Source organism: Saccostrea cucullata, unplaced genomic scaffold (assembly GCF_032062105.1).
Source record: "Saccostrea cucullata isolate Sc308-1 unplaced genomic scaffold, CSIRO_AGI_Scuc_v1 ctg5081, whole genome shotgun sequence".
Classification (NCBI taxonomy): Eukaryota; Metazoa; Mollusca; class Bivalvia; order Ostreida; family Ostreidae; genus Saccostrea; species Saccostrea cuccullata.
The window spans coordinates 3,135-27,019 of record NW_026930715.1 but is presented as its reverse complement, the minus strand read 5'-3'; the positions used below and the strand labels follow the sequence as shown (position 1 = coordinate 27,019).

The 23,885-nt window shown below is 30.4% G+C and overlaps 1 protein-coding gene across 1 annotated transcript; it reads right to left on the bottom strand.

Annotated features, from left to right (window-relative positions):
• Positions 1-100: 100 nt before the first annotated feature.
• Positions 101-17,552, bottom strand: LOC134229825 (uncharacterized; the record flags this gene model as incomplete). Its single annotated transcript, XM_062711620.1, has 15 exons — positions 17,430-17,552; positions 14,650-14,743; positions 13,363-13,478; positions 12,929-13,102; positions 12,232-12,319; positions 12,020-12,144; positions 11,484-11,639; positions 5,788-5,865; positions 4,644-4,913; positions 4,144-4,254; positions 3,539-3,658; positions 2,950-3,063; positions 1,876-1,989; positions 1,408-1,517; positions 101-220 (listed from the first exon to the last, which is right to left on the bottom strand). Coding segments are annotated over exons 1-15 (1,866 nt in total), but the record flags the coding sequence as incomplete, so codon positions are not given.
• Positions 17,553-23,885: the final 6,333 nt, after the last annotated feature.

The window sequence follows — 23,885 nt, the reverse complement described above, 5'->3', positions numbered from 1 at the left end:
ACCTTGACTCAAGGTCATTTCTCTCTGTCCGCAGCTCCGACGGAAGACCTACTCGTTGCTTTGCAACGAGCTCGGCTCTAGTTAAAAGTTATAATCATACCTGTGTTACACTCGGACCCCGACCAACCAGGGCTACATTTACATGAGTAACCTCCCCTCTCATTGATACACACTCCATTTTGACCACATATTGATTTCTTGACCTGACACTCGTTAATATCTGTTAAAAGAAATTTTGCTGTATGTTAAGAAATGTATGTCAATTATACAAATGATTTATTATAATCTGGAGAACATATCGCCCCCAACTCTTTAACAATGTATCAAAATTAAACTATGATACATATATTGAACAAACAAAATAAAATTTAAGTTAATTTTCAGTCACTTTGTCAACGACTTATACTTTTTGTCATTGTTAATTAACTGTCGATATTTTGCTTTTTTCCCTCGCTCTCAAATGAAAGATCCACAATTTTTTAATTCGAATTTGTTTTCTTTTATTTGATTCATATACCAAATTAATTAATGCTGCAAAATTAGTTGTCATTAAAAATTAATATTCTTTTTTTTCAAAGAAGATTGTCTGTATCTCTGCAAAGAATACGTGCCTACTTCACATTTTAACCCCGTCCAGCCTTTTTTGCACGTACACCGATACGTGCCAGGTGTATTTTCACAGACTTCGTTCCTACTGCATGGCATGTTCTTACATTCGTCTATATCTGTGAATGAGATTTTGTCATCAAGAATTGTTTTCAATGTTATTGGAAATCAGAAGAAAGTACTTAGTATAACGGTTACATTTATATCAAATATTCTTTTATTTCATTGATCTAGAATTTGTATCGATTTTTGATGGTTTATATTTTGAATAATTCAAGAGGGGGTCGTATGTTGAAAATTTACATCTTTTTTTAGACTTCAGTATTTAAAAAGAAAGATATGAATTTGGGAGTCAAGCAAAAATGCATGTAAGAAAAATAGTTTTGATTTGCTAGAAAAGTCCTTGAAAACTTGTTTATCAGTTAGACATTCTGTCAACTCATTTTTTAGTATAGCACTTTATTTTAGTTTTCAGTGTCCTTAAGGAACTTTTTGATGAATACATGTGTTTCGTATTCAGGGAAGCGACAAAACATTTCTTAATATTCATCTTTAATTTTACATGTCTTATTTGAAAATATTTCGTGAACAATAATAGACTATATTTAAGAAATAAAGTCTGCGTTTTCGTAATTGTTGCAGGATAACCTCCGAGGTGTTTTAAAGATAAAAGCCGAGGCGTTATAAATTGTCTTTATCAACTAAAATTCAAAAGCGGCAAAACTATATCCCTTTTTTCTCTTTTTTAATGGAAAACAATGTTTTAGAAATTGTGAATGTTTGCATAGGATACGTGCCTACTTCACATTTTAACCCCGTCCAGCCTTTCTTGCACGTACACCGATACGTCCCAGGAGTATTTTCACAGACTTCGTTCCTACTACATGGCATGTTCTTACATTCGTCTATATCTGCAAATGAGATTTTGTCATCAAGAATTGTTTTTAAGATTATCAAAAATCAGAAGAAAGTACATGAGTTACATTTATATTAAAGCTTCTTTAATTTCATTGATCTAAAACGTTTCTGAGGACTAATAAATACGTAGATAAAATGTTAATATTGTTTATATTTAACTCATTGTCTATCTCTTTAAAGGATGTACATATTTTTATTAAAGAATATTGCTTTTATTTTATATTCAATGATTCGGATGAAATTATGAATTACTTTTAATTCAAAGTGCCATCAATATAGAGATTTTTCTTCTTCCCCTTTTTAAAGGGAAAACAGTCTTTAAGAATGTGTGTTTTTGCATGCAGTACGTGCCTTCTTCACATTTTAACCCCGTCCAGCCTTTCTTGCACGTACACCGATACGTCCCAGGAGTATTTTCACAGACTTCGTTCCTGCTACAGGGAATGCTCGTACATTCGTCTGTATCTGCAATTAGAATTTTTGTAATGAAGAATTGTTTTCAAGGTTATTTAAAATCAGAGGAAAGTACAAGTTACATTTATATCAAAGCTTCTTTTATTTCATTGATCTAAAACTTGCATTAATTTGTAACGTATAATATCTTGAATAAATTCAGAAGGGAGGTTGGGGGTATTTAAATCTTTACATGTTTTTTTTAAACTTCAGTATTTATGAAAAGTAATAAATTTGGGAGTCGTGCAAAAATTAGAAGAATAAGTTTGGTTTGCTTGGTTTTTTTTTTGGGGGGGGGTGTTCATCAGTTATAAAACCTTTCTACTTAGTTTTTAAGTATGAAATATTATTTTCAGTTTTCTGCGTTCTTAATGAACATTTTAATGAATACAGATGTTTCGTATTCCAGAAAGACAAACCATTTATTAATATTCATTCTTAGTCGTACATGCTTAAGATTAAGAGGAAAAAAATATATTACTGAAACAACAATTTGGATATATTCCTTCATCAACAACGGAATATATTTCTTAAACAACAGTTGAATATATTTTTAAATCATCAATGGATAGTTTTTCTTAATCAACAATGAAATATATTTCTTAATCACCAACGAAAAATACTTCTTAATCAACATCTTTATATATCATCAATGTTGTTTAATGTTATGGGGTTTTTCTGTTGACAAAAAATATTATATTTTAAACAAAATCTAATTTAGAATTTGTCCTTTGAAACTACGAAAAGCTCTACCAAATTGTATGCAAGGATATCAGAAAAACCACAAGTAAAATTTATTTCTCACAATATCTATTCAGATTTAGCTTATTGTGTTATGTAGAAAAAATTGTCTCTTTCTAATAATGTTTAAAAGCAGCAACACGATATCCCATTTAACGGACTACAAAAATAACAAACAACCTTCTGAAAGCAGCGTAAAATTCATAAGAAATAGAATAATGTCAAATTTACCAATTTCGCATGATGGACCACTCCAACCTTTCTTGCATCTGCATTCATAACTTCCAACACTGTTGGAGCAGACAGAATTTTGGGGGCATACGTTGCTTTTACATTCATCTATATCTGTAGAGATTAAACATTTTTAACATTTTGCAGGTTTCAAGATAAAGGTATATAAAGCACGAATTTATTGAAGGTATCCGTATTCCAGAAAAGGGATTTAAATGGAGCGTGGTTAGTTCTAACTTGAGATGTGTACACAATAACATTATGAAATAAGAATATCTTACAGCACTGAACCAAAGTCATCCCTCTAACTTTTTCTTTAATGCTGATAGATTGTTTCATAATTTAACCTAATTACTGAGATATATGGAGCCAAACTCCATTCATCTTTTTATTTATAATATCTGGAACCTTAGTAAATTCATAATGCTAACAGACTTATATTACAACATTTATTACATTTTAAAAACATTTATTGCAATTTAAAAGCATTTATTATATTTAAAAAAACATTTATTACATTTTAAAAACATTATTTACATTTTAAAAACATTCATTACATCAAGCCATTATCACAGTACGACTAACTTACCTTGATCACAGGTAGGTCCTGTCCATCCCGGGGACGTCATGCAATCACAATAGAAGGTGCCCACTGTGTTAACACATGATCCGCGCTTACAGAAATCTGATGTTTTACATTCATCCGTGTCTAAAGATTAACACGCAACATTTAACATAGATATATAGCATACTAAAAACAAAATTCTGAAATTGTATCTGTTTATTTAGATGAAGTATCAGCAATGAGTTAAAAAGTATGAAGTATTTCCCTTTTTTGCAGAAGAAAGAAAGATGATTTACTAAAACAGAAATTTATTTATTAGACTGACCCACTCGATAAAAAATGTCAATTGTTCCTTCGCTAAGCGCTCAGCACTTGGAAGTCTTGTAGATTAAACCTTACAACGGAGACCACTTTTCACAGCATTACTAGGCAGGACAAAGAATCATAAATGCCTTAAGGCCTTTAGAACCAAGTAAAGGCCTGTATTTAAAGCCTTACAAAGGCAACAACATTATGATGACAACTCCATATGATCAGTGAGCCCTTAACTGGTGTATGGTGATGACGGCTCTTTTTTGAGTGAAAACATTCTCGGGTGGGACGTGCAAACACAATCATTATCTCCTCACCTTTTTCACAATGTTTCCCTTCATATCCCGAAAAACAGTCACAGGTGTAGGAGAGATTATTATCAATGCAGGTTCCATTCCCATTGCAGGTGCTTTCTGTACACATCAATGCTGATAAGATGATAAGAGTTAATTTAGAATTAGTTTTATTTTCCCAAATCATTTAATTTTGGGGTTCTTTTTCTTAATTCTGATAAATTTATATCACATTATATATGAAAAATGCTTTATTAAAAATAAAACAATACACTGTATATATACGAAATTTAGAATGCCTATTAATTTTAAAAAAAATTCATTAAATGAAATGAAATTAATACATGTAATGCTTTCACAAAAGTATTTTATTTATTTATTTTTTTTTTTTTTTAAATCGGTAAAGGTCATATCACTATCCTTGTTCTTCTTAAAAGTAAAAAACAAATCTACTAGAATACAATAAATCTGGAAATTAAGCTTTAAAAAATGGGTATATACCTATTCCATGCATAACGGCATACCTTGGTCATTTACTACTATTCTTGCACTGTAGGTGGTCATAAATGGATCATTAGCCTCACACACATAGACCCCACTATCTTGTTGAAGTATGGCCGTAAACACAACTAGGGTATTGTCTTCCAAAAAATAATATCTGTTGGTATTAGAAGTAAGAAAAGGCATTCCATCTTTGGTCCATGAGATGTCCACTCCATTTTCCAACGTGGGTATTTTACAACGTAACTCGAATCTACTATGTTGCAATGTTTCCAGAACTTCGATGAATTGCTCTGCAATAATGGACCACAACAGCAAAATCAATCATTTTGAGATGTAATTGTTTCGTTTCTTTTGTCAGAGGTATTCAAGCACGATTATAAATTATATATTATTTTTTACTACATAGAAAATATTCTTACCCCTAAAATTACTATAAAAAATGTACATATTTATTCTATGCATTTCCTAGCTGTATATATTGCTGAGTTGTTTTTAAGATTATATCAATCATTAAGCTACTCTTAGCCATGTTTCTGCTCTATTATCACCCAGAAGGAAAGGTATGGGGTTTTAATTATATTTAAGAATATACATAGCTTATTAGTTTTCGTTGTTAAACTTTCTTATATGAGGTCACTTCGTTAAGGTAGTTATTGATAATCCTATATGTTGTCTTTTTAGATAAACACTAATAATTACAATGATCCCTGTAGACATATGATTTTTTTTATACTTACTGTAGATGTATTTTTTCCATCTACAGTCATTTTTATGTCATGATTTTTATATGTGCACTGGTTAAGCAAAAAGCCTGTATTTACCATGAATACAGTAGGTTTGAGTGATTGCGATACTGATCAAATCATAGTTTAAATTTAATAATTTTTGTACCTTCTGTCATTAAACTTGAAAATTAGTACATATTAGTATTTTAGTAATTTTATAATATGTAGAATTATACTTTAAACTCGTAATTAGTAAGAAACTGAGGTCCTTTAAGTTTAATGATTTATGACTTTTTATTTATAACTGTTGTGTAATTAGCCATGGTTAATACTAATCATATCTGCAATCTTTTATATTTATATATATATGAATTAACATACCTATAATCGGTCTCTTAATATAGATATAGATATGTTGTAGGTTTGGTTTTTAATATACCTGTAGTTGTTGCTAAGGTGGTTGGTATAGTAGTTGAAGTGGTTGGTGGACGTGTTGTTATGGGATTGCCTTCTTTTGCTGAAAAAAAAAACACAGATTCTAAAAGTGTTATTTTTTACTTAAATATATATGAGAGAAATGTTTGTTTATTTTTAATTTAACTATCACACTACTGAGAAAAATTGTGGAATAATTTGATTAAAATCTCAAAACTAAGACAACTGTTGAAGGAAAAAATTAGAATACATGTATATAATTGCTATTCCAAATTCATATCCCTTGTTCTAAAAAGAAAGCTTGTATGTTTTTTGTTCAAAAGGTATGTACAAATTATCCTTCTCTTTTTCTCCTCGTGGAATCAAACCAGCCCTTTAGTTTTTCTCCCACCGTCATTATGAAAAGGTCAAAAGTTTATGCCACATTGATGAATAGTTTTTATAACCCTCTCCATATTTGTAAACAAGTAATAACATGTAATATAGAAAACAATAAATTTTGAAAACTGTGACACAACAAAGACATTTATATATGAAAAAATAAGACATTGAACTCTTCTCTACATTAAGTCAATGCAAGGTTAATTTTTTAAAACTTTTTATCTTAAAAATATCAAAGATTTTGAATAAAATTAATTTGTTAAAAGAGACATTATAATAAATCAGATGTAATACATCGGTGCCAGTGAAACACATACACTTAACATTGCATCGTATGCCACTTAATTAAATCATGCTAAGGTCTTGTCACAGTCAGGACCAAACTAACAGCTGTTACATGGCATGGCTGGTAATAAAAGAGTAAGTCTTCATTAAATAACCGTCACTCACACCGATTTAACTTATTCTAATTAATGTGAAACACATAGTGTTCCTGCTAGGACTTGAAATGCTTCTACTAGACATTTAAGGCCATTGTGGATTACTATTAGCTCTAATATGTGACAGTTATTGTCTTTGATGGGAAACCACTCTTAGCGATCAAGATTTTTAAAGAATTTAATTTAGAAATTTAAATCATTTGAGTATTTTTGTTTTCTAAAATCATGAAAAAGCATTCAACAATTGTTTGAAATTCATAATGAAAAATTGTAATACTTGTAAAAAAAAAATGTTTATTTCTTGCTTAACTGAAGACCTTTAAAATTCCAAAAATCTGCTCTTTATTGACTGAATTGTTAATGCATATAGTCACGTTATCTAAATTAAAAGATTTTTGGGGGGAGGGGGGTAATTATAAAAATCAGCAATTGAAATCTCTCCTAATTTTAACTAAGATTTATTAATTAAACTCTTTAAATACTGTGGAGTCATTTAAATCTAAAATTAAACCTACGTGTATTACTAAAATTCAACAAATTCATGGTGTCACAATACCAAGCAGTCAATTAACAAAAGAGAAAATAACTCTGAAACTCTACTTTATTAATTCGTGATGGCCGGATGTTAATTTGTGGGAGACATCCTGGAATTTCACGAAGAATCTAATGATTCGACAATATTAAAGCTTAGCTACACAGACAAATATCTTCATTGTACGTTTATAGATATTCAATCATACACTCAGTTGTATTGCACAATAATTATAATATGCTAAGACGGTGAAACGAAAAAAATATCTCTGCCTTGACATTGAAAAATTATTTTAGAATGAGGACACAAAATGTCACACTTTTCTTGTCAGAAGAAATAGATTAATGTTTAACAAAATGTATTGACATTTTTATTCAGATATGAATGAATCATTTCTGCATGGAATTATGAATGAGACATGAATTAAAGAAATCGTCCTTTGCTGTGTGGTTATACTAAAGAAAAATTTGCTTTGGAAGAAAATTTTGGAACGTTGATTTACATGAACGAGGGCTATTCAATAAATAATGTCCTCAGTGCTAAGCAAAAGACGCTTTTCAATGATTTAGTCTTCATGATTTTACTTATTAATCTCTTTTAATTAAAACACATGTCCGTAACATTTTTTATCCAATTTCTGATTGTTTTTAGAACTCATTTTTGGGTATGACCCTTAGTATACTGGAAAATGGCAGATCCACTGATTTCCTGGACTTGTTTCTTCCTTCTGAAAGGTGTTTTGTTTCAAGTTTGGAAATAGAAACAAGTCAAAAGGTCAAAGATCTGGCGAATATTGTTAATGTGAAAAAACATTAACTTTCTGTTTATCCCGAAAACCCCGTTACTCTTCAGGGTGCGAGTTTGGACGCTGTCATGAAGAAACTCAGTGTAGTGGATTCCTTATTCTTTGTCCTTCCTCTAATAAAACTTTCGATTTTAAAAAAAAATGCTTTCTAGACTCCTCCACATATTAAACTGTCTCCCTGAATACGAATTTAAACAACAATACAACTAAAATTTAAGAAAATTGCATATAAATCTGTCTTTGTGCTCTTGCATTCCTTTGCTCTTGTCAGACCTTCGCCGTTTTTATCAAGTGCATCTTATGGTACATTTTGTTTTGATAGTTTTAAGCAATAGATTCATATTCCAATATCTGTTTGAATGTGAAACAAACGTGGATAACTACAATTACTGATATTTTAGAATAATTGTTACGAATTTCGTACAAGCTGTCGTTTTCACTCATTTTTCAAAATATAGGGTGACCTTTGAGTACCAATCTTTTTTACTGTCAAAAGTTTCTTAAAAATAGTGTAAACTAATCCCGATATGATGTCTTTCAAATTTGCTATGTGTCTTAAAGTCAATCAAATAACATCCAAATATTATTTGTTGAAATTTGGCAAACAGTACATAAGTTGTTAGTATTTCTGTTGGCAAGGAGGGTACCCATTTTTGACGCCCATTATATAATTTTTCATCATTGAAATCCACCTGCTCATTTGTCTATAAAACAGGCACTGGTTGCTGTAAGTGTCACATATTTCAGTGAGTATTTCTCTGGGATTTTTAACAAGTTTTACAGCAGCTTTAATGAAGCTTTTATTTTATATATTGGTATCCAATGAAATGTCTTGCCACAAAGAATACATATGTGAAGTATGGAAGCCCAAGTCCTAACCCTTCAGAAGTTATAGCCAAGGTTAAAAGTTTTAAAAAGTAGGCCAAGGTCCAAATTCTTCATTTCAAATAAAAGGTCTTGTCACAAGGACTAAGTATGAAAGCACTAGTCCTAACCCTTCAAAATAAGATGGTCAAGGTTTGTTTTTTAAAAGTAATTCAAACTCCAGGGTCAAGGTGAAAGGGTCAAAGTTCTTGATATCCAATAAATGGTCTTCTCACAAGGATTACATTTGTGAAGTATTAGAGCATTAGCTCTTAGTGTTCAAAAGTTATGGCCAAGGTTAAAATTTTTTCACGAGTATGGAAATCTCCAAGGTCAAAAGGTCAAGGTAGTTGGTATCCAATGAAAGGTCTTGCCACAAAGAATAAGTGATGTACTCGTACAAAAGTCCAGGTTTGTACCATAGTAAACGTTTGGTGTTTTCGGGTAAAAGTAGGTCAAACGCCAAGGTCAAGGTCAAAAGGTCAAATTTAGTGGTACCCTACAAAAGGTCTTGTCACAAGAAATACACATGTGAAATATGAAAGTCATAGCTCCACTGAATCAAAAGTTATGGGCAAGGTTAAAGTTTTTGCGGACAGCTAGACAGACAGACAGGCAGACAGATGGACATGACAAAAACTATATACCCCCGAAACTTCGTTCACGGGAGCATAAAAACCTAGAAATTAAATTGATAATAATTTTCAAGACACAAACTCAAATGATATTTATGTTTGCATTCTGCTTAAATATGCATCGAGCAATACACGATGCACATGAGTTTTCCTTTCCACTATAAAAGGTAACCTTACATTAAAAGTGATAGACTAATTGTTCTCTCACTGATTCGGCAGCTACTTAAAAATAAATAAAAATTACTTCTTATTTTCACATATATTTTAACATGTTCATTTTGTTATAAAAGATTCTAAATTGCAGTCAAATCATAATCGCTTTTGAATAAAATATTAAATATATTTGGTATTTCTTTTTTTGATCGTTATATACATGTACTTAACTTAGATTTTTCACATTTTTCACCATAAGATTTTAGGCAAACCTTACTTTTAAACTTTTAAACTACCCCGTTTCTGTTAGCAAACTTAAGGTCTAAAAATAGCCACAGAGAATGTTTTAACCCTGTGTGCACCATGTTTGTTTCAACACATCGTCTATAAACTAAGAAGTTTTTTTAAAACAATTCTTCTAAAAATGTTTTTTTTTCTTTTTGTGGATTTTTTAAAATAGAAATATGTTTTAAGTAATTAAGGTGTATAAATACACTTTGGTAGTAATTAGCTCTTTATGAAATAGAGGTATGATTTAAAAATATCAGTTCATATCTTTATGAACAATACCACGAAAATAGATAAATTCTAAGCGCATTTTTTTTAACACAGAGGCATTCCTTTTACAAAGCGTCTTGCACAAAATTGAAAGTCATGGGTTTGGTTGAAATCTATAAAATGAGACCCCATGTTTGGTAATTGTTGGCGCGATAAAGCCCTCGCTATGACCGAAAGTTCCATGCATTGGTCAAATTTTGTGAGAAGTCACTTTTTAAAAACTATAAATTGTTTGAACAATCTATATAATTTTTAATCTTATGGACTTTTATTTAAAATATAAATTTTGTTAATAAAACTTTGGATCATCTCACATGATTTCTAAAAAGTAAACCTTGAGAATAAGGTTATCTTATATGACGCATATAGTGAAAACACAAAAAAAAACTTTCTTATTTAGAACGTACGGCTTAAAAACTGGTAGCTTATAAAAACGATTCAAATGTGTATAATTTCCTTCATTTCAATGACAAGGTGCACTTAGTTCTTTGCGCGCATGTTTCAAGTATATGTTGTTTTGATGCAGTATCGTAGACTGTGCGTTTACTTCAACTTAAGCACCAGACTGACACATTGTGTAATTTCATTCATCACGTTTTTCCTATAATTCATTGTCTTACGTTATTTGTTAAGGATAATTTTCAGAATGCCTGGACAATTTTCATTTGTGGTGATGTTAAGCTAGTGTGAAGGACATTGAAGAGTGTCAATTCTTTTCATATTACTCTTTGTGGTTATTTAGAGAAATGCACCTCATGGCGCAGTGTCATCTGGGAAGAAAAATGACCTCTCCATAAAAAAGATTTAAATATTCAACTTCATTATTTTTTATTTCGGTGTTTTAAAAGAAGCCCCATAAAATCAATTTGTAGAATTTTACAGACATCTCTTTGATCCAATTTTTTTTTTTCGTTATTTTGATTGTGCTCAATAACGGCAATGATCATTTTATACTTAATGTATTATTTCAATACTCTTACAGTGAAATATATGGAGAAAACTAACAGTATTCAAGGTAAAAGTTCACTCAAACAATACTAATCAGGAGCAGAGCAAACACGGACCTCTAAAGCATCAGATGTGGGATCAGGTGCCATGGAGAAGTAGGCATCCCGTGTAGACCAATAACACCCCATTTCCCCTGTGCACTATAATAGACGATATTCCTTTTTGTACTGAACACGTATAAGTATATGAAGATTACTTTGCCAAACCTTTCTTAAACAATCTAAACAAAACGGGATATAATACTCTCTTCAAAATAAACTACTGAGAATTAACATTACTGAGATAGAAAGTAGTCTGATTTAAAACAAACTCGCAGTAATATACCTTGAACCGTTGCCAGAAAGCCACGAAATGGACCCATGGCGTCCGTTGTAAACTGAAGCGTTAGAGTCGTTCCAACACTCTCATAAATCTTGTCATGTTGAAAGTTCTGTAGAGAACACATTGAAGCTAATCTGTTCTTAAGGGTTACTTCGGCTCCTGGAGAGAAAAAAATATTATGCTTCATGTACATACCATTAAAAGATAGATGACTTTTTTAATTCAAATGCAATGATATTTAATTAATCTTCTTCTAAAGCTTCTGAAATCGGTGCAGACTTTTATTCTTTTGATTTCACATTAACCTTTCACCTTAACAATTTTCATTTATTTAACTTACACATCACAATAAGTTATGAAAAACTCAACCTCTTTGTGTAATATTTTGATAAGCCATATTTTAATTAAATTTAAAAATGTTAGAAATTTGGGTATAAAATTTTTTTAATTTATTTTGCTTGAATTGATTATTCATTTCGTAATATTCAGAAAACAAAGATAAAGTTTGGGATAATTTTGTGTAATTAATAACAAAATACCTTGATAGATGTTGATAACATCACAACAAGAATTTTCACACTGTTCATGTACTTCAACATCAATATACTGGAATTGCACAATCACGCCTGTTGGAGACGTTAGCTCATATCTACAGTCCAGGCCGCTGTAAAAAATACATATTACCATTAGAATTCTTCACCAAACTGAAACCAGACAGGATTAATTCTTAAACAGAAAAAGAGATACTCACGTTTCATATAAGTCAGGAAAGTTTGGAGACGCTATCTGTAGTTTCTCTGACGTCACTTGAATCGGCTTGTAGTCAAGCGGGCAGTAATCTGAAGATGATAATTTGAAAAAATACAAAATTATAAATAATTTGGGAGACGTAAATTAATATTACAGGGGTTTCAACGATCTCATTTAATTTAATATTTCATAAATTCTTATAATAGAAATTCTTATGATGACCTCCTCAGGAAATACAGCATATCAATGGATTATATCTTGACTGACGTATCTCATATTAATTCTAAAGTTTTTATTTTTATTCTACCTTTGATTATGAATTTTTCCGTTTGATTCATTGATAGAGTGGAAATGACAGGTGGACAGTTGATGCTTACTTTTCCTAATGACGGCGCACGATTAGTACCCATTGGAATTGCAAAATTAGAATATTTGTATTGATTGCCTTAATATTTTTTCAGATCGATTCCCTCTTCGTTAAGTCAAACCTTTTAATTTTTCTCAAAGAAAGATATTTTCAATCCTTTAATTTCAATATAAGATTCTAATTTAAATAATAGATCAGGCAATTTTTTGATAAATCATGGTGTAAACATATGGAAATTGTTTATCTGTCTCTTCCATATCTGATTCGACATAAAGGTTGTGTCTAATACTCCATCAAAGAAATGTCCAGTCAACAGAAATATTATCTTTACCATGATGCTTAGAGGCAACCAAAGTCACTTCAAATCCCTTTTCATAGTCATGTGTTGTTCCATCAGAATTGAAATCTATTTTTAGACTTCTCCCGGGCGTTACAGCTACAGGCCTTGTTGCTGGACCAGTCGTTAAACAATTAGAACAACAAATTTTTTCTTTGTTTGAAGTCTCTTGAAGGAAGAAAAATATATCAATATTCTGAGAATTGGTGTTAATATCATGCAATGACAATAAAAAAATTTGTCATTTTTCAGATATGTTATCATGTTTACGAGATCTATAAATAGCATTTAAATCATGTGTATTTACAAATACATTACGGAATTAATCATATTCGTAATATGTTTCCTAATGAATAAGATAATCAATTAAATTTGATGGTTAAAATTAATCTTGGAAAAAGTTTTAGCTTGAGAAACATTCGACTCACCACCAGCAGGATAAACTTCTAACCTGTCGTCACAATGGACGCTAACTTGGGAAATTTGATAAACTATTCGCATATCTGGTTTTTCGGCAACGAATTTCCATTCACAAAAAAGAAATCTACATAAAACGATTACAAAAATTATTTATATTAAGGATTTAAGATTTAAAAAAAAAACAACAAGAAAACAGATATTAAGTAAAAAGATTTGATGTAAAATGAGTTTGAATGTTAATACTATAAAATCACATATTTTTCGTGGGATCAAAGAAAGAGGGCGTATAAGGCGTGTACAACCCCCCAATCTGAGACAAAATGTTTCTCAATTTTCAAAATTCACAGAAAAGTTATATTTTTCTAATCATGTTCTCAATAATGTCCTCTTCAAAATATTTTAATATTCTATTTTACTGAACGGCTTATCATTTGATAATCTTTATTTCAAAGTTGACAGTTCAGCATATTTAGTGGAAAATGGGTTTAACAGAGCTATAAAAAACGAATTTTGAACATGAATGGGTCAAGTTTCCATTTTTCGTGAACGCTTAAATGATGGAAACGTAATTGTGAAATCTATTTCATTTATCCAAAAAATGGAATCTTCACCCATTCTATACGAAAATCGAACTTTTCTGAAAAAATTACGCTTCAACAAACCCGTTCATTTAAATCACACTGAAAGACGTCAATAATGCATATACTTCGTAACGTAGTGGTTAAAGCGGTTGGTCGTGGACCAAACCTGCGCTATGGAGAGAGTTCGAATCATACCTGAAACTTTTTCTTTTTTGTTTTCAAATGTCTAAAAAAAAAAAAAATGAGTGAAAAATAAATTATTAATAAATTATTTAAACAACGAAGTACAGAATTTGATGTGTAAAAGATGATATAAACCATAAAATTTGGAAAAAAAAACTACTTTTAAAATTGAGAAATGTCTTTTTTCAGAGCGGGGGATTGTCCTCGCCTTGTACGCCTCCATTCTTTCGTGGTTTGAGTAAAAACTCTTGGTCGGTGGGGATTTGAATTCGTGGATGAGGAATTGTGGAGTAGTTATGTATGTACCATTTTAAATTTCATGGTGGACATGAATTCGTGGGTCTCTTCATAACTCGAGAACAATGAAAATTAAACCCACACGAAAATTTGTGATTACATAGTATATAATTCGAATATACATATAATGTCACACTTTTTTATCATTTTTAGAAACTTTGATCTTTAAATCTAATAAAAACTTGATCAGTATCCACTGAAGACAAGCGTCAGGATTTAGAGGCATTAACTTACTTTTCATATGTGGTTTGGTTAACTGGAGGGAATCGAACAGTTATCTTCTCAATACCCACAGGTATTACTTTCTCTTCTTCACACTGGGATAAAGCTAAAAAGAAAATTACCTATGCTATGTTTAGCAAAATAAGATATATATGGATATAAAGAACAATATTCAAGCTCAAATGTCAATTAAACAATACAAAATAGGAACGGTGCAAGCACGGACCTCCAAAACATCAAAGCTGGGATCAGATGTATATGCAGTAAAATTTGACTCTTTCTATTCTAAACGTGCCGTTTTATTGGAGAATATTTAGAAGAATTCACATTTGGAAAAAGAAATACAATGTGAAACTGGTAAACCACATTTTGTGAAGGTGGGGTGGGGTGTAAAAAATTTTAACTACTTATGGTAAGAACACACCATCGAATCTTATGTTCTGCACGAAACGTAAAATTTCAAAGGCATTACAATCTAAGATTTCTTTGACTAAAATGTTGATCAAGGTCATTTTTTTCTTCGATCCACAAAACATTTTCCCAACAAAAATTCGTAATTTTACATTATATCTGGCGCAATCAAATGTTTATACTTGTGTTCTAATTGAAAGACAAAACAAAGTAGCAAGATAATGAATGCCAAAAATTTTAAGAAGCTAAATAAACTTGTGTCAGCATGTGAGTTAATTTTTCAACATATAAATACTAATTATGCTTGTCAGGGCTTAATAGATTCAGTTAATTATTACTTACATATTATTATGAAACAAGGAGAAAGATTTGACACACACGAACAGCTAATTGAGTGTCATTTATAAAACTGACGATTTTAAAATGAAAATCAAATACATTGTGTTCTATTTTTATTGAATAACGAGTGCTACTTTGGTTGTAAACATTGCTACTTCTTCATGTCGTAGAAAAATCACTTTACGGAGATCATGAACAGTAATTTTTGCATTTTTAAATGCAAAAGAAGGGTTGATGATAATAACTTTATTTTGTAAACCAATAGATAATTTGAAAATCACATTGCAAAGAAAACAAAACCTTGGATATATTGATTTCTTCAGAAATAGTTTCTGCAGAAAGACTGAGATGATTTAGTTTAATTTGCCATAAAATCCTGTAGTCATTTTATGCGTATATGACTTAAAATAATTTGTAAAGTGTCATATCAATTATGTAAAACAACATAATATCTTGGGGTATTTAAACATCTGTCACGTGACCCTCATTATTTGTACATTAAAATAGTTCAGTAGGCTAGTTTAAAACAATTTCGGATGACATAACTTTGATATATCAGAAGTTAATGCACAGTTGCAATGTAAATGGGTCACAAAGAATTTTCCATAGATATGGAGGTAGTTTTTAAATGTCACGTTGACATATATATTAAACCGTTTCTTGTTATACTAAATGATGAAACTAAGTTATAAAATTAACTGACTGGTTCACAGCAGACAGCTTAATTTGTAATTTAAAAAAAGAAGAATTGGATTAAAACGCGCAAAATTCGGAAAAAAGAAAGGTCAGTCTATACATTTCGTTGTAAAATGCACATATATACATTTTGAGCATTAAATAAAATAGAGATTACAAACAGTATTCAATCTCAAATGTTCATTAGACAATACAAAATTTGAGTAGAGCCAACAAGGACCTCCAAAACATCAGAGGTGGATCAGGTACAATGGAGGAGTGAGCATCCCTTGCCGAGTGGTCACACCCACCGTGTGCTCATTGTCATGATCGTGATATAACAGAATATATATTTGTCAGCTCTTTCTCATATATAAAGCGGATTTGATTTGTAGAAGTGAGGTCATGAGAAGACATTTTCTTTAGTCTAGCATACAAAAAACTGTTAGAAATAAGAAAACGACAATTAGCTAAAAATTTACGTTATAAGTATTTTCAGAAATATGACAGTAAGTAATCGCTGTTAAAATATGAACAAAACTTATCAAATTTTAATTTTGCTACTAAATAAAACATCTAGAAGAATATGTTTTACTGACCCATTTTTTTTCATTTAATTTCAAACGTGCACGCGTACCAAGTAAACAATAAGGTATATGGCATAAGGTACTAGTAATATTGCAAAGTTTATAACCTTCGTGATGATTTTAAACAGAAATGTATCAAGGTCACCACAATCATTCTCTATCATCAAATGATAAGAAATATTTTCTAATCTTTTAAAAACAAAACCATGATACTACTTTATTTTATTTTTTGATTTTTAGGTTGTTTTTTTTTTTAAAGTACGATGCATTTTATTATATACAGAGGAGAAATGTAATGCGATATTTTTTTATACATAAAAATATATTTTTTTTAAAGTTGAATTTAATAAGATTAAAGAAATAATTGTTACTACTTTATAATATATCGTGTAATAAATGTAAAAAGGATAAAATAATGAGTGATTTTTTTTTTTGTTCATGCACAAAAATGTTTAAAATATAAGTATAATAAATATAATAATAAAAAATTTTAAGTTTCTTTTTTTATATATATTTTATCGTGTATCTTGTGTACCTTTCAGATAGTCTATCCTATTTCTTGATAAAGACTTACACATTTCATTTTTTACTAGGATAACGTCAGCAAAAATGCTTTCCACGAAAATAAGGGAAAAGACAGTTTTTCCTTAAACTTAAATACCAATAATGTCCAAGAGAAGGTTATCTGCATGCTTCTGCACATTCAACCGCAGGATATGGTAATTAAGAAAATAATGTTATGTTAATGAAAGAGAATAAGTTTGTTATATTAAATCTTACCATAATGAAAATAAACCACAAGGAATAGCCAAACACAACATAAACGGTCCATATCGTACAAATGTATTACCGCCATCTGCCGCTGAGGTAGACAGACATACAAGTTAAAATTTTAGGTGGAGAGAGAAAAAAATGGGGAAAGGGGCGATAGAAGAATTATCATAATTAAACATGGAGACAAGACGGACATGATTAATGAAATTTTTTATCTGTGTGTTCACACAAACCTGTTACACTGGGCCCACGAAGTTAGTCAGAAATGTCATTCGGTATATTTTTTACTCAAAATGAAATGATTTTGCCCTTTATATTATAATATGTCCAAAATGTTATATTAACAAAAAGTCATTGGAGATTTTAAGAAATGATGACATATTTTAGCTAAATGAAAAAAATCAATACACTGTATTTTTTTCTTTCATTATTGTCAATTAAGATGATTGTACTCTTTAAAAAATTAAATGAACTGAAAACTGATAGATGGACATTCATTAATTACAACAATATCTATTTTTAAAAAAAATACATTGTTTGACAGATTGATATTTTTTCTAATCTTAATACTCTTTCTCGTCTTGATTTTCAAAACCTTAATTTGTAAAACAAACTGTCATATCATATATTAAATTTATAATGCATTTTGCGTGTAACCGAATTATGCTGCCTATTTGACTTTTGTGCAGGTAAGAAGAAAAAAATTCTTAATTAGAATTACATCATGGCTTAGTTTTTCCACAATTTTATTTAAAAAGATTTAATTTAGTTAATTCAATTTCATTAAAAGCAAACATAAACTGTTTAGCATATTCTGGAAAGTAGAATTTTCCCATTAAAGACTACTTTGTTTAATTTCTTTTTTTTTATTTTAATTCTCACAAAGACTATTGATGAAAAAATAAACATTTTAAAATAAAATTCAATTTTCCGTTAAAAAGACTGATTTGAATTTGTTTAAAAATCACCAAGATTCTATAAAGAAATACACTTAAGTTGTATCCCTCACTGACACATTTATGATATCTTCGGAGACCAAGTATACCAGTTAACTCTTGGGCACTTATAGTGGACCTTTATTAATTTACCCGTTTATATATTCCTGTAAATCTTAAGTTATTCGAAAACTTTTGCCTGAAAAATAGATTGCTCTGCTGTTACCTTCAACTCGACATTATGTTTATCGACGACGTTTTATCAATTGAAAATATTTGCTTCCACTGACATGCGGACTCGATATATCCTAATAAAATTGAAAAGAAAAAGACAGCACAGTGTGTAGCATGTGATAACAGGATGTTTTACTTACTATAGACGAAAAGAGCTCGACTAAAACTATATTTGTATGGTATGGTAAACGAACTGATGTAATCTTTTCAATAGTCAACTTTCCTTATTTATCTAGTAATATCTCGATTTTACCTGCACTTGAGTTGGTGTTTACATCTTCCAACTCGACAAATAAGTTAATGTTACAAGGATGTCAAAGACTTTAATTTCAGCATTCCCTAAATTCCATGGTCGTTATAAAAAAAGCTTGTTAGTAATGATATCCTTCCAATAGGTCCTATCTTGACTAATTTGTTTTATACCAATTGTTAATCCTTTGTTTTTATCCTGAATTCGACTACGGAATATTCCATCTACCTGATAAACGCTTAGGGTTAGCGGTGGGTATTACCGGTAACCAGGGGATGCTTACTCCTCCAGGACACCTAATCCCGATTCTGGCATTTACCCAGGGGTGTATTTCATGCCCTTTTCAAAGATTTTTATTTTTTACATATATTTTCAATCTGATTAAAATACACATATCTACATAGCGCAAAGCGCAGAGAGCTAAGTAAAGATCTTTTTTTTTTTAAATCAGATTGAGATTTTTTTAAATTGAATACTGTTCGTAATCTTCACCTTTTTGTCGTCATGTATGGTGACATATTTCTTCCACCTATATGCAATATAAATCATGTTAGCATGCAACAAAATAATGTAGACATGCAACATAAATTATGTTAGCATGCAACATAATAATGTAGACATGCAACTTATTTATGTCAACAGATGCAAATTAATTATGTTGACATGCTATTAGGTTACCAGTCCTACAGAAAATTACATTCCAATATTGGTAAATTTACTTGCTCGCGTCTGTATCTGACGCCATACATGCAAGATGCGTCACGATTATGAAGACATGCGACTTATAATTATTTATGTCAACATCCAAGATAATTATGTAGACATGTGACTATTTGTTTGTCAACATGCAAGATAATTATGTAGACATGTGACTATTTGTTTGTCAACATGCAAGATAATTATGTAGACATGTGACTATTTGTTTGTCAACATGCAAGATAATTATGTAGACATGCAGCTTATTTATGTCAACATGCAAAATAATTATTTTAACATGAATTAAGAAGATGAACATTATTCAAGCTCAAAGTCCATTAAACAATACAATATAGGAGTAGAGCAAACATGGACCTCCAAAACATGAGAGGTGGGATCATGTGAGTTAATTATGTCAAATGTGAGATATGCATGTTGACATGCAAATTATTTTCTTCCATACTGAGTATATAATTTGGATGTTGAAACAGTTAACGCATGTTGACATAAAGAAGTCGCATGTTGACATAAATAAGTTGCATATGCTAACATATTTATCTTGCATGTTGATATTAAAAAATTGTAGCATGTCTAATTATATTGCATGTTAGCATAAGTAAGTTGCATGACGACCTTAATATCTTGAATGTTCACACAATTATATTGCATGTTAACATAAATAAGTCGCATGTCAAAATACTTAAGCTGCATCTTGCATGTATGATGTCAGATACTTGTGTTAGGAAGACAATTTACCCATATTTAAATTATATTCTTCAATAAGATTGGTAGATTGCATGCTAACATAATTTTCTTGCATGGAGACATATTTACTTGCATGTAAACATAATTTATCTTGCATATAGGGGGCAGCAATATGCCACTATGAATTTTAAAAACTTAAACAAAATAAAACTTTTAAAGAAATACTACATTTTTTCATTTATTTTAAGCTTTGTGTTAGATTTGTTGCTGAATATTAAAACAGTCTAATTTTACTTGTTTATATTAAACACATAACCCATAGCATTCCTCAAAGACTATATGTCTGTCTCAAAACTTGACTTATTCTCCTAATAAATCTTATTTAATTCATTTTTTAAACAACGAATATTTTCAGGAGTTGTCATGTAAAATATGGAGGACAGGTAAAAATGTAAACTTTTCAGAACAAATTAAGACGACATACAAAACTATCTCACAGAACAAGGATTTTAAAAAAGTCAAAAGTCTGTTTTAAAGCCTACCTTTTTAAAGTTGTTCTCATCAAGGCTTTAATGGAATAAAGTAAATCAATGGATTGAAAGCTGAATTGGTTGCTATTACTTAACAATAATTGTTTTCTTATTTATCATTTATGTCTCGATTTTCAAAGTTCAAAGTATTTTTCCGCTCTCAAGGTAAAATCTTACAAGCTTTCATTTGATGAATTGCGGCAGAGGTTTTGGTTCATGAATGTCAATGCTTGCTTATTCTTATCTGTTTCGTCACAATATGTAGACGATTTGAAACAAATTTCTAACTTTCAGTGTAACTACGAGTGATGATTTTTATGCCAATGCAATCGTTGTTAAAAGATCATTTTTTTTTCTTCAGGTAATATCCTATATACCTATGACTTTGTCTTCATATTGTAGATGTTTGAAATTGGTCAAAACTTGACATACTTTTTGGTTTGGCACAGTGCCGAGAAAAAATCAAAACCGGGCTTCTCATTCACGAATCGTACGATATGATACCGAGATAGGTTTGACCAGTACATTTTTTATATAAAGGTACTATGTATGTTTGAATCCTTCTATTTTTTAAAGAGATACATAATAATTCGACAATCGGGGTGAAAAATGTTTGAATATAATTTAATAAAGGAATGAATTTAATAGGTACCAATTTTATACGGTATAAACTGGGTATAGCTATTAAATTCATTCGATCGTTATAATTATACCCCCCGCTTGAAAAGCGGAAGGATATATAGTAATCGGTATGTCCGTCCGTCGATCCGTCCTTCTGTCTGTTACGCTTTTGGGTACCAATCTCTTATCCGCAACTCTTATCATACCACTGAATAAAATTTGATAAAACTTTCAAAGAATCTTTATTACATATTGCCATTGTGACATCCTATTTTACTTTTTGATCTGACACATATTTTGGGTTTCCCACAACAAACATGGATACTCCAATTATATTCATATGAGAAGCGGAGGGTATCCTTAAGTGAGCTAATTGCTCACACTACCTCTAGTTTAATTTTCATTCATTACGTGAAAGAAAATAAGACGATTGTTCTTAAAAAATGACTTCAATTTGTATAAAATTTTAATGTATTATCAGACGGATTAATACGTTTTTGATGCAAGTCATTGTGACGTAGGCAACCCATTTTATACGACTTCAAGTAATTTTTTATCTCGTATTCAAATACAGCGTTACAAGCAGAATTAAATTATAATGGAATGAAATTACAGGCAAACAAATGATATATTTTGTGAACAAATTATTTTCAAATATAAATTATTATACTGGAGATAAAAAGGTAAGTATATTATATTCAAACGTGAGCTATCAGTATTTCACAAATGTAATTTGTCAATTTACTCGCATTATGTTTCAACTAGATTGTTAGTACAATTTATAATTGAAACAATTGCTGACTGACGTTTTTTTACTTATTGTTAGTCCATTGTTTATACACTGAATTGACGACGGTTTTCCCGTTATTTTCCGATTATGACAAGGAGCACACGGCGGGTGTGACCCCGGTCGGCAGGGGATGCTTACTCCTCCACACCTGATCTCACCTCTGATGTTTAGGAGTTCCGTGTTTGCTCTGCTCCTATTTTGTATTGTTTTATGGACTTTTGATCTTAAATAATGTTCGTTATCTCCATATGTTTGATTCAAGACAAAATATAGCCTTTTCTAGAAAAGTATGTTTTGTTGAGTTTCCTATAACTACTTGCATTGTCAATTTATCAATAGAAATATGTAAATATAGTTTAAAAGCACCAACTAAAATCAGAAACGTTGTTTTTTTCCTTGAAGCATCTTTCTAACGTCTGACTTTTTTTATTTTTTAGATTTTTATGAACAAAATCGCTATCAAATAATTCGATAAGTTATCAATCTTGCAGAATTGTGAGTGCTCATATTAACTTTTACCAAGTATTTCAAAGCAAAAACTAAAAAAAATCCTTTTTTGTTGAACATTACCAATATTATTATGTTGTTTCAATAGCATAACACCACTATCAAAATTTATCTATTTTCATAAATTAGTTTACTTGAAATATGAAAATGATCAGTCTGCAACTCAAGATATTCCCAGTGAAAAAAACCTTTGTCAGAGCATGCCAAAAACTATTTTATAAGATTTGTCAAAAAACAGATAACAGACAAAATAGGAAAACCAAATGTGACCTACTTGAATGTGCTAAGAGAAGCAGAATCAGAAAAAGAAATCTGCAAGAACTCGTCTTTGTCATTGGCAGAAACAGAGAAGGTAATCTCAAGTTCAAGCAACGACTCGTCTTTGCCATTGCTGAACGTCTACACATTCATCCAGTCTATACTGAAGCTGCACACTGATAATATCTTACCTATACTTCAAATATAAAACCTTGATTATCAAAATAATCATTATTTGTTGTACTCCTCACTCTGAGATAAGAAATTGATTTTAATTGAGAAAGATCCTCTTTTCTATTCTATAGACCTGTAAGCTTTTGTACTTGTGAGTCATTTTTGCTGAAAAGTGTAAGTTTTAAACTGATAATATAATTTGAGAACAGAACTAAAGGAATGGGTTATTAAATGATAAATATCTTTGTGTATACTGTGGGCACTTGTATCCTTCAAGTTTATATCTTAATTTGCTGTCTCTTTTAAATTAATTTTAGTACAAATGATCGATTGCTGAATATATGAAAATATATTGTTACCTACAATTGATCAAAACCTTAATTCAATCAAAATACAACTTCAATATACATATATGTTTTGTCTTTTTTCATAGCAGTTGGGAAAAGAGGAGGTATAAATAAAAATAGATAATATCTTGAATAGAAGGGCAAACTAGATGACATATATTTACATTACATACATGGCAAATTTTACCAACGGGATAAATCAAAATCGTTTTCTTTTGACACATGAAGTCCCATAGAGAACCTGTGACGGGGAACATTTATTATAATATAATTATAATATAAATCCTAACTGGCAATCTGCAGTTGAAGTTCCTTTAGCTCTCTCCCAAAAGTTTTTCTGAATTGTTTCGTATAGCAAGAAAGGCTCAGTGCAAATACCTTAAAACCTAATTGTTCATCGAACTATGTAATTTGT